Source organism: Diabrotica virgifera, chromosome 5 (genome assembly GCF_917563875.1).
Source record: "Diabrotica virgifera virgifera chromosome 5, PGI_DIABVI_V3a".
Lineage (NCBI taxonomy): Eukaryota > Metazoa > Arthropoda > Insecta > Coleoptera > Chrysomelidae > Diabrotica > Diabrotica virgifera.
In genome coordinates, this window is record NC_065447.1 from 147,287,711 (window position 1) to 147,301,040 (window position 13,330).

Sequence of the window (13,330 nt, forward strand, 5' to 3'; positions counted from 1 at the left end):
TCATTGGTTGATATTCACTTTGAGTGGTCTAGCAATCTTTGTCACATGCGCGGGATCGCTTGGTTAAAAGAGATAGATAGATAGACCACCGATCGACTGCCCCCGTGTTACGCTTTTTAGCTCAGTATGCCTTGTCTATCCTTATTATGTCTATGGTCATGAGTCCATTCTCGTGACGACTTCATTTAAAAAACATCATTTGATTATGAGACTAACTTTCACAAAATAATCTCTATGTATAGGTTATATTTACATAAAAATCGCACTTTTAAAAATTACATTTTTTCTTAAGCTTCAGTAGCTTAAAATTTTGCTAAGATAAAAATCTAAAATGTTTTTGTTTTAATCAAGTATATTCAAATGGGAAATAAGCCACAATTTTACCTAAAAATGATTTTATTAATGATTTTATTGACAACGACACCCGACTTGGGCGTCGAAACGTTAATAAAATCATTTTTAGGTAAAATTGTGGCTTATTTCCCATTTGAATATACTTGATTATAAAAATGCCACAAGAAAATAGCTTCAGAACAACATGTTTTTGTTTGTTTAGATTTTTGCCAGTTTGTTTGTTACCTATGCATCAGCTGCTCCCGGATATGGTTATCATGGTCTGGATTTATATTCTCCACCAATTATACACGAACCTATCATCAAAGCTCCACTTATTGCACATGCACCGCTTCTAGCTCATGCTCCCATTATAGCTCCAGCTCCTATAATTAAAACAGTAGCCCCAATTCCAGTAGTAAAAACAATTTTACCCGCTACAAGCCATGCAAGCGTTGTTAGTTACCATGTAGCGCATCCGGTTGTTAAGGTATGTATACTAAAATTTACCTGATTGCTATAAAATTTTAAAAAAAAATGTTGGCTATAGATATTATTTTTCTCATAGGCATCTTTCAGTGCGTCACAGTTTTTCGATTTCTTTCTAACGCATTAAATTGTATGTGACAGAAAAAAGGCACCTCCGTGATTATAGACATTTATAACATTTATTCTAGTTGTCGATAGATGGCTATAATCGAAAAAAAATTATTTACGAATTATATAATATATCGACGAATATAATCTGTACAATTTATAAGACTATACAAATCAAAGAAAATACCATTTTATAAATGCAATTAACAAAATTGATTTTAGGTCTGGATCCCGCGTATGAAAAAAAAGTTGATTAATAGCAAGCTGAAAATTTGTTATTAGCTTAAGGGTGTCTAGTCGGACAAACATTGATATATGGGAACACTGGAACAGGGGAAGTTTTAACTGTGGAACAGGTTAAAAATTTGGAACGGTCAGACCACGAAAACGGCACATGTATTTTGTCCGACAGAACAGACTTAAACTCTCCGAACAGAGATTAAACTCTCATGCAAAAATCAGACTGCTATTTATCACCAAATTGGCGTTATAATGAGTGGAACATGTAGAATATGTCAAATGACAGGAATTATGACAGGTGATAAATAGCAGTCTGATTTTTGCATGAGAGTTTAATCTCTGTTCGGAGAGTTTATGTCTGTTCTGTCGGACAAAATAAATGTGCCATTTTCGTGTTCTGACCGTTCCAAATTTTTAACCTGTTCCACAATTAAAACTTCCCCTGTTCCAGTGTTAATATATATCAAAGTTTGTTCGACTAGACACCCTTAAGCTATTAACAAATTTTCAGCTTGCTATTAATCAACTTTTTTTCATACGCGGGATCCAGACCTATTTGTTTTATGCCAAATTGCAAATAAAATTTGACAACTGTCAGATTTAACTAAAATGTCATGTTAGAATAAATGATATAAATGTGTATTATCACGGACTTACCTTTTTTTCTATCATTTGTGACGCATTGAAAAATGCCTATGAAAAGGACCATACATATTATATTTACTTTCTGTAGTTTTCCGGGTTTGACTCCGCGTAGAATAATTTAGGTTTTGAGAAAAACCATTATTTTGACGACGTTTCGACAAGATCACACTTGCCATTATCAAGTCAGGTAGTTCCGCTTCTCGCAGCTGCTTGAAGTAGACTGAATTTTTATTTACGATATGGCTACTTACATAGTTGATCGTGATGCGTTCCCTGGCCTGCACGGTATCTGGCTGTTGTTATTGGCCCAGTATACGTTGGAGGGGCAGGTCGGGTAGTACGCGTCGATGCCGTTGGCTGATTTATTTTGGTCTTTTTCTTAAGTACCGATTTCCATGTTGTAGGAAGCCTTTGAGCATCATCTCTTTGGTTAAGACTGTTGGGATTTTTTTCTATTTCTATCGATTCTCTGATTTTTCACGTTTTCTTTTGATTTCTATGTTAGCTAGGATCGTCGTTTGGTTCAGGTTTATTGTATGTCCTGTATTTGTGGCATGTGCAAAGGATGACGATGTTTCTCCCCTTTCGATGGCATTTCGGTGTTCTCGTCTAACATGAATTCTTCGGTTGGTCTGCCCGATGTATGGCTTTTCACAATCCCACATAGAATCTCATATACTTCTTGGTTTTCTAACGATATTTTAGTTTTTGCTGTTGGTAAAGTAATTGAGATTTTTCTCTCCGTGTTAAAAATCGTTTCTATTTTGTGGTTTCTCAGCACTCTCCCTATTTTCTCGGTTGTATCCTTCACATATGGCAGAATGGTTTTGCCTATCGATTTTTCGTTTTCTGTTTGGTCCCTAATTCTTCTCCGAGCATTTTGAGCTTTGTCGATGGTGTATGTTAGGAAGCCGTTTTTTCTTAACGCTTTTTTCACATTATGCATTTCTTCATTTTGATGTTCTTGGTCTGTCTTTCAAATCTTGTAATCAAGGTTTTGATGACTGAATGTAATTGTGCAGGATGGTGATGTGAATCAGCATTTATATATCTGTCGGTATGTGTTGGTTTCCGATATACTGTATGGCCTATGTGTCCGTCTTGTTTCTTTATTTTTAACACATCTAAGAATGGTATTTGATCGTTTTCTTCCAGTTCCATAGTAAACTGAATTTTATGGTGGATATTGCTGATGTGTTCTAAAAATGCCTTAAGTTTTTCTTCTCCTTGGGTCCAGAGAATAAAATTGTCATCCACATATCTAAGCCAAAGTTTGGGTTTGTATTCAGCTGTTTCTATTGCCCGCTGTTCTATTTCTTTCATAAACAAGTTCGCTATTACTGGTGACAGTAGGGAACCCATAGGTGCTCCCTCAACTTGTTTATATCTTTGTTCCTTATAGATGAAATATGTATTATTTAAGCAATGTTTTATTAGGTTTAGAGTATCCGGTGGTATTGGATACGAACGAAATGGCTCGGGTGTCGTAGCCACATCTGCTAAGAAACAAACTAAGTTCTCAATCTAGTAGTACATAAACCGACAATACTCGTAAATATCGTTATACATACCACCAGATTGACAACAGATGGGAACCTCTCTGGTTACATCCTCCGAGGCTTTTAAAAATTATAAACTATGCGGTTGTCAAGACGATCAGAAGATGAGGGAATTTTAAATAATTCACGTCCCATCTGCTCAGCGTGGTAAAGCTCCAACGAGAAGGTTTCCTAAGTACTCCAAAAAGAGTAAATAAATTAAACATTAAAAATGTATAAACATTTTCAATTTCGTTGCAACCCGAAACTGACTACCCTAGAGAACCTACTGTCTTACTCGCCGAAGTCAAAGATGCAATTAAATCACTAAAGAGAAATAAATCCCCAGGCATTGATTCAATACCATGTGAAATACTACAGTTACTAGGTGACAAAGGATTACATATCATCCATTCTATCTGTGTCGCTGTTTGGAATTAAGGAAAATGGCCATCTGAATGGTGTACCTCAATTTATATTCCACTACACAAAAAAAGGAACTACTACCAGATGTGAAAACTACCGCACACTGTCACTAATAACACATGCTAGTAAAATCTTGTTGCATATCATCAAAAACAGATTAAAAACCTATCTACATTACCAAATACCTCAGGAACAAGCGGGGTTTGTAAAGGATAAAGGTACAAGGGAACAAATCCTGAACCTGAGACAACTCATTGAAAAGTCTAGAGAATTTCAAGTACCTATGATTATATGCAATTCAAGACCGAGAGAGGTGTTAGACAAGGATGCGTGTTGTCACCTGACTTATTTAACATTTATGGTGAACATGTCATGAGGATGGTTTTAAAAGGATGGGCCGGTAGTAACAGTAGCTGGTAGGAAAATCTCCAATTTAAGATTTGCTGATGACACTACACTTATAACAACAAATGAGCAAGAAATGGTTGATCTTCTGCGAAGAGTTGAGTACGAAAGCAATAAAGTTGGTCTGAAAATCAATAAAGCTAAGACAAAAATAATGGTGGTCGACAGATTCGATACTATTCAACTGACTAACATGTTACAGGAATACCAGATACTAAACACCTTTGTCTATCTCGGGTCTAGTATAACTAACGATGGTAACTGTGAAGCAGAAGTTCGGAGACGTATTGCTATGGCGAAAAATGCGATGAGTCGCCTAACTAAAGTTTGGAAAGACAGATCTGTCTCTCAAAATATCAAGATAAGACTGGTGAATGCCCTTGTATTCTCAATATTTCTATACGGAGCAGAGACTTGGACACTTCACGTATGCGAGAACCAAAAAATTGATGCCTTTGAGATGTGGTGCTGGAGAAGAATGCTACGCATACCTTGGATAGCTCATAGGACAAACATTTCTATTCTAAACCAACTCAATATTAAAAAAAAAGGCTGTCCACAATATGTCTGCAACGAATTCTGCAATTCTTTGGTCACGTGGTTCGCAGAGGTGACGACAGTTTAGAGAGATTAATTGTTTCTGGAAACGTTCCGGGGAGAAGATCAAGACGACGATCACCAACTAGATGGTCTGACCAAATAAAGCATTCAGCTGGAAATTCATTCTACGAAGCTCTTAAAGCAGCTGAAGGTAGAGACCAATGGAGAAACATTGTTAGGAATATTGGAAGAAATCACGATCCTCAGTAATGGGGAAACGACAAGAGAAATAGAGATGTACTACTAGATTGAGAACTTAGTTTGTTTCTTAGCAGATGTCGACACGACATCCGAGCCATTTCGTTTGTTGCAATCCGGGACGGCACGCATCGAAGTACCCTGGTTCAATCGGAGAGAAGAGCCAGATATGGATCTACTGATGTTGGGGTAAAAAAGCACCGAAACTGGTATAGACTCTTCCTGCACTCTCTGATTGTACTAATCTTTTTCTCATGAGCATCTTTCAGTGCGTCACAGTTTTTCGATTTCTTTCTAACGCATTAAATTGTATGTGACAGAAAAAACGCACGTGCGTCGGTGATTACATTTCGTCGGTGACATTTAAAACATTTATTCTAGTTGTCAATAGATGGCGCTATAATCGAAAAAAAAATATTCACGAATTTTATAATATATCTACGAATATAATCTGTACAATTTATCCAATTTATACAAAATCAAAGAAAATAATACCATTTTATAAATGCAATAAACACAATTGATTTGTTTTTATGCCAAATTGCAAATAAAATGTGACAACTGTCAGATTTAACTAAAATGTCATGTTAGAATAAACGTTATATGTATATTATCACGAACTTACCTTTTTTTCTATCATGTGTGACGCACTGAAAAATGCTCATGAAAAGAAGCATAGAATATAATGCTGCTGCAGTTTAGGGTTGCAACTAAATTGAAAATGTTTATACATTTTTAATGTTTAAATGATATTAATGTTTATATTACTGAATAGAGAATTGAACTCCTTTTAAAATGAGCTGCATCAAGACCCCTATTCCCATTTAAAAAAATCATCGATTACGTCATCACGCTCAGATGGATGACGTCACTAGTATGAAATATATGCCAAACAATAATTGCAATATAAAAATAAAAGTCGACCTATTTCGGCATTTCCTTAAAATCTAATAACTACTGCCAAATATCAAGGTGGACTTTTTTCTTTGGCCTACCCTGTATAGGTACACTGTATTTTACAATTAAAAAAAAAGAAGGAGAGATGAAAAAGATCAAATAAAATCAGAAACGTGCCCAAAAACCACTTATTTATTTTAATAACGTATGCTAGAAAATAATTGAGCAAAGTTGCTCAAAGTCCACCCGATGGAAGAGATATTGAGCAGACTGCATCATATAAGTAGGTAGCTAATTAGAACATCAAATTCGGTTGCATAGAGATAGCCGGATATGTGAGCTCCCAAGTCACATAGGATTAGTCTGGACAGCGTTTGGTAAATTAAACTATATCTACTATTTAAATTGGACTTACTCATATGCCTCAAAAAAATCTTTGACCAGTATGTGTTACCTGGTTACCTAGGGAGCGGAGATATTATCACTCACAAAGAAAATTATTGAACAAGATTCGCTTGACTCCAAGACGGCTATGAAGCGCCAGATATTGGGTGTCTCTCTGAGAGACCAAATCCCAAACGAAGAAATACGGCATAGAAAAAAAAACGGACGCTATCAAAAAAATCGCGTCTCTGAAATGGAATTAAGTATGTCGCCAGATTATCAGATATCCTTTGGACAAATCGAGTGGATGCCAAGACAAGAAGCACTACGGATCAGAGGATGCCCACCAACCAGATGGACTGCTCTGAAGTGTGTTAGCAGTAACTGGATACAATCCGCTTAAGACAGAGGCCGATGGAAAAAGCTGCGGGAAACCTATGTTCAGCAGTGGACGCGTACAGGTTGATGTTTATGGTATATTTATAATATGTATCGTCTCGACAATTCAGTTGTACTGAAATCTGTGAGGTCTACTAACTACTACTAACTCTAACTTTTAACTTATGAGTCGATAAGAGCTTGGAACTGTAAATCGTCCCTTAATTGGCAGAGCACAACAAAGTAACTCTGCTTGAAGTTTCAGGGTATAAATGAATTCTTAGTAATTATTTTGCTGACAGTCTTGCTAAGGAAGAGCAAATAGTTCTTTTATCGGGCCAGAACTATTCTGCGCTGACCAAGTAACAAATATATCTTCTAATCTAAACGGATAATACGCTTTAGATCTAGATAATAGACTCATAGATCTATTGGACCGAATATAGATGTAGGGGTAGGTATACACAAAAGTTCTTACAGGTCGCACTTTGCAAAGATCTACTAGTACTAGACCAATCGATTTCTCTGAAATCTAAAATCTATAATCACAGCTAATCCAAATTCAGGTTATTGCAAACGATAATTTAAGGAAAATATACGTAAAACCCAGTAGAAGTCTAAAGGCCGGTTTTCACGCTACGTCTTATTGTACGTTTTGTTGGATAGGACAAATCCTATACAATAAAACGTAGCGTGTAAACAGCAAAATTATGGTAGGGGAGCCCAAGCGGGGATTTTTGCAGTTACTCGAGCGCGTCAGATTATCATATGAGGAGAAACGTGGTACTCTGAAGATGTACCTCTACCATATATGGGCTCTTAACACAGATAAGTTAGTTAAGGGGGGCCCGGAGAGGGGTGGGCCGTAAATTTAAAATTTTAAATACAAACCCTGCGATATTTCGCAAAATGAACATCAGACCGAAAAACTGAAAAATACACTTTCAAAATGTTTTTGAAAAATATATCGAATGGTACCAAACACGACCCCCCACGGAGGTGGGGGGATACTTTAAAATCCTTAATGGGACCCCAACTTTTTATTGCAGATTTGGATTCTTAACGTAAAAATAAGCAACTTTTATTCAAGACATTTTTTCGAATTATGGATAGATGGCGCTATAATCGGAAAAAACGATTGTTGGAAATGGAAAATTAAATTAAAAAATGGAAAGTCCCCATCCCACTAAAATGGAAAATTTTACTTAACTTTACTTTGGTTTTAGAACCTAATAATCACAACCCAATAGGTCCCCATAACGCTCGAGTGACTGCAAATTTAGCATACTTTGCTCCCCTACCATTATGTTATTTTTGCTGTTTACACGGCACGTTTTATTGTATAGGATTTGTCCTATCCAACAAAACGTACAATAAGACGTAGCGTGAAAATCGGCCTTACAATGATTTCATAGTTGTTTAATTTGTAAAACAGAATTTTTCTGCATAGGTCAATGGAGATTGTTAAATATTTCCAACTTAGTTTAAATAAAAACCAAATAAAATTTTTATATCAATCTGAGTTTTTACGAAATTGATTATTTCTTGTAACCTAATAGTCCATTCTTTCACGGTTTTTGCTCTAAATTTTAAAGAACCGCTTGGATTGACATGGAATTTGGCATACGCATAGCTTACATGTCAAAGAAAAAAAGTGATATTGTGCCGATGTGTGCTTTTGCCCTGGGGGTGACTTTCACCACCTCTCGGGGGTGAACAAATATAAGTCCAAAATAAGTCCGGAAATGGATAAACTGACTAATTTTAAGTAACTTTTGTTCTATAGAGCTTTTTCGCCAAGTCAACACTTTTCGAGTTATTTGCGAGTGAATATGTTCATTTTTCAACAAAATAACTACATTTTTAGAAGGTTTTTCGCAAATAACTCAAAAAATAAGTATTTTGTCGAAAAAAACGTTCTTAGCGAAAATATAGCCTGTAAAAAAGTAAAAAAAAAATGATGTACTCGTTAGGTCTCTGGACCTCGTAAAACCAGAGTTATAGCCAATGAAAAATATATTAATATTTTTTAATATTTTTTTAGCCAAATAGAATGTTTCGAAGTGAAATATCCAAAAAATTAAGCACTTTTTGAGGAAAACCCATTTTAACTTTTTTAAAGTATTTAAAATAAGATTTATTTCTGTTTTTATAAAAAGTTTCTAGTATTAAATTTAAGCAAGTTACGCTCAAAATAAAGTTGGGCCCTTTTGTTTTGGCAAAAAAACATCGGGAAGACCACCCCCTAATTAGCAACTTAAATGAAATTAATCGTTACCGCTCCACGAATTATTTTACTTATGTTGTGTTTATATGATCTGTAAGTTTCATCGATTTAAAGTGCTTATTTTGGAAAAAATTTGGTTTTAAAGTAAAATTTTTAAAAATGTTAATTTTGAAAAATATGCTTTTTTTCAAAATAACTTAAAAATTGTTAGAGATACCAAAAATCTCAAAAAATAAAAAAAGTCACCATTGCTTTTCTGAATATCATGTATTTTTTTGTTTTTCTGTTAGACAAAAATTGATTAAGATTTGCTGTTTCTAAATTTGCATACATTCGTGATCAGTGATTCGTTCAACCCCTTTTAACTACAGTCCTTTCAAAACTAAGTACTTTGAACCAATGAAGCTTACAGATCATATAAAAAATACATACACGAGTCAAGAAAATTGTGAAGTCGTAACGATTAAGTTCATTTGAGATACTAATTAGGGGGTGATTTTCCCGATGTTTTTACCAAAAAAAAAGGGACTAACTTTATTTTGAACGTAACTTGTTTACTTTTGATGCTAGAAATTTTTTTTTGTAAAACAAAAATGAAGTTTTTTTTAACACTTTAAATAAGTTGTAATGAGTTTTCCCCGAAATTTGCTTCATTTTTGGTTATTTCACGTTAAAATATTCCATTTGGAATTTGACGAATATGAACCTATTTTTAATTAGATATAACTCTGCTTCTACTAGGTATAGAAACGTGATACATATCATTTTTAAAAAATTTTACAGACTATATTTTTGCTGCAAATGTTTTTTCGACAAAATACTTACTATTTGAGTTATTTGCAAAAAACCGTCTAAAAGCGTGGTTATTTTGTTGAAAAAATGAACATATTCACTGGCAAATAACTCGAAAAATATTGACTTAGTGCAAAAACTCTATGGAACAAAAGTTACTTAAAATTAGTCAGTTTATCAATTTTCGGACTTACTTTGGACGAATACTTTTTCACCCCCAAGAGGGGGTGAAAACCACCCCCGGGGCAAAAGCACATATCGGCACAATATCACTTTTTTTCTTTGACTTGTTGTTTTTTGTTGTTTGTTTGGGTTTATATGACTGCGGACACTAAATCCATTCGCCAATTTTACTATTTTTTATTTTATTAGTCATTTTTTCGTATCTTATCCTAAAACTAATACTAATATAATAAACAATTCTACTAATAAATAATTATTTTTGTATTTTTTTTTAATAATTTTTTATATATATATATATATTTTTATTAATTTTTTTCCAAATGATGTTCTCAGAGTTCCACAGTAAAAACTGCAACATTCTTCTTTAGCCCTCTACTTCATTCGAAAGCTATTTTACTATGGACTGTCCAAGTTCGTCATTCATTTTTATCTACATATTTTTTTTATATTTTTTTAATTATTATATTTTTTTTCTATTTTTTTTTATATATCTTTTTTTATATTTTTTCTTTCTTTTTTTTTTATTATTTTTTTATTTTTTTTTTTTTTTAATTTTTATTTTATTATTTTTTTTTATATATTTCTTTTCTTTTTTTTTTCTTTTCTTTTCTTTTCTTTTTCTTTTAACATATAACAATTTACAAAAAATACTTACTCTATATTTTACAATTACAATTTAAGCTTAATATCTAAAATATGTTTATACAATAGTCGGTATACCAACTCATTATTTTCTAATGTTAATAAATAATTTAAATTAATGGGATGGTGGACATCAGTCAAAGAATACAGTGAATTTAAAAACATATTAACTTTATTAGAGATAAGAGAACAGGTCAAAATTTTGTGTTGTAGATTGCCCAACTGTCCACAAATACATTGTGGACTATCAGCTATATTAATTTTAAATAAATATGATGGAGTAAGACAGTGGTCAAATCTCATTCTGCATATGGTTCTTATCATATCTTTTGTCGACTCCATTTTAGAAAACCAAGGTTTATCCGTTATATAGTTTCTGATTGATCTGTAGTGGTTTCCTGTATTTACGTTTTCATCAATATACCTTTCTTTCCATTCTTTCTTAATCTCTTTGAATAAATTTGATTCAATATCTTTTGGCGTACAAAGATAATGAGTTAATACTCCTTGTGTCACCGCGTTTTTAGCCAATTCATCTACCATTTCATTTCCAGTTATTCCACAGTGGCTTTTAACCCATGCCAACTTAACAGACTTTCCTTGTTGCTGAAGTTCTTTAATTTTATTTATGATATATAATTCAATGTAGTTCACTTTTGATTTAGGATTTATAGCACTAATTTTACTAAGAGAACTTTTACTGTCACTAAAAATTATAAACTTTGAATGATTTATATTAGATAAATATTTTAGTGCTTCCATTATCGCTATTAATTCAGCTGTGTATATACTCATAATAGAATTTAGTTTAAACATTTTACTAATTTTATTACTGCTATCCCAATAGGCACATCCCACACCTTCAATATTTTTTGATGCATCTGTATATAGCATACAATAATCTTTGAACATTTGTGAACTGTCGGAGATAAACACTAATTTTCTTAAAGATATAGGCAACTTGCTATAGTCCCTTAAAAAGTATACCTGAACTTGTTCCATACTATTAAAGTCAATATTATAATTTGGGTTTATGTCATATTTATAAAGTTGTTTATCATATATTGTCATTTTTGAATATAAATCTACCATATTTAGAGTTTTCTTTTTTATCCAATATTTTTCTGTCAAGTCTGCTAAAAACAGTTGATGTATTTTGGAAATTAAACTTGCCTTTTTTTCATACAATCTAACTAAAAGGTTGATGCCAAGTTTTTTTCGTCTTATATCCATCGGCATTTCACAGCATTCAACTTGTAGATTATTTATCGGTGTACTTCTTAGGGCTCCTATACACAATCTAAGGGATTTATTAATGATTTTGTCTATTTTATTTAAATGACACTGTGATGCGTCACTGTATAATATTGATCCGTAGTCGAATATAGCTCTTATATTATTTTTAAATAACAACAAAGAAATATTTGGATCTGCTCCCCAACGTAAGTGTGATACGAATCGAAGAAGGTTTATTCCTTTTTCTGTTTTTTTAACTATATGGTCTATATGTTCTTTCCAGAGAAGCTGTCTATCCAGAGTAATACCCAAATATTTAACATAACTTTGTACAGGATAGGATATATTGTTTATTAAGATGTGATTGGGTATTTCTTTTCGTTTTCTTGTAAAAATACATAATTTGGTTTTGGAATCAGATATATTTAGTCCATGTAATTCACTCCATATTTTAATATGTTTGTCTCCTTCTTCAATGGATTTGACTGCATTTTCTATTTTAATGTTTTCTTGATAAATAACTATATCATCTGCAAATTGTAAAATTTTTGTTGAGTTTAAATTTTTTTCTATATCAGAAGTGTAAATTAAATATAACAAAGGGCTTAATATTCCTCCTTGAGGTAAACCACCCATCGCTAGTCTTGGACCAAATGTGTTATTATTTACCGATATATAAATTTTTCTACAGTCATACAATTTTATTATTTTTTGACAGAAGCATTCTGGCAGACCTATTTGTATCATTTTGTTATATAGTATATTTAAATTAACGTTGTCGTATGCTGCTTCAACATCTAATAAAAGAGCGATTACTGAAGAATTTTTCGTAAACGCTAAATTTATATTTGTTACCAAATGACTCACAGCTTCCACAGTAGAATGATTTTTTCGAAATCCAAATTGTGTTTGTGATAATTTATTGTTTTTTTCTAGCCAACTTTCGAGCCTAAGTTTTATCATTCTTTCCAGTGTTTTTGTTATGCAGGAGCTCAATGAAATACCTCTATAAGATTCTGCTGAATCAGGATTCCGATTTGTTTTGAGAATAGGAATCACCCGGTACTCTCTCCAGTTATCTGGAATATCTTCTGATAACCATATTTGATTAAAAAAATTTAATAGTGTTTCTTTCCCTTTTTGATGTAAATTGGCCAACATAATATAATGTACATTATCTATACCTGGAGAAGTATTTTTCTTATTCTTAAGGCTTATTTCTAATTCACAGAAACTAAATGGAATTGAAAGTGGATGCATAGAGTTTTTTCTTTCCATTACATTAATTTTTGAAAATATATTATCTGGACATAATTTTCTTAAAAACTCCTCAACCCATTCTCCTTCAGTCACTGGATTTACTTGTGGTTTAAAAATGTTTTGTAATCGTTTGGCTTGATTCCACATATCTTTAATTGGTGTATTTTTGTTTAAAGTTTTACAAAAATTTCTCCATGCATTACGCTTACTCTCTAATACAACTTTTTTGGTTTTCGCTACACATTTATTATAATTTATATAATTTTGTATATTAGACTGTAGTTTAAACTTGCGTAAAGCTAGTTTTTGTTCTTCTATTACCTTTTTACAATTGTCATTCCACCAAGTT

General features: G+C 32.8%; 2 protein-coding genes across 2 annotated transcripts in view; one reads left to right on the forward strand and one right to left on the reverse strand.

The window, feature by feature from the left end:
• LOC114336692 (MOB kinase activator-like 2) overlaps positions 1 to 13,330 on the reverse strand; it is a 392,967-nt gene that overhangs the window by 185,203 nt on the left and 194,434 nt on the right. The window lies entirely within an intron of this gene.
• LOC126884494 (uncharacterized) overlaps positions 1 to 13,330 on the forward strand; it is a 58,100-nt gene that overhangs the window by 38,949 nt on the left and 5,821 nt on the right. Inside the window, exon 2 of the mRNA XM_050650431.1 lies at positions 557 to 823. Coding sequence (XP_050506388.1) covers positions 557 to 823 — 267 coding nt within the window. The remainder of the gene's footprint in view (positions 1 to 556; positions 824 to 13,330) is intronic.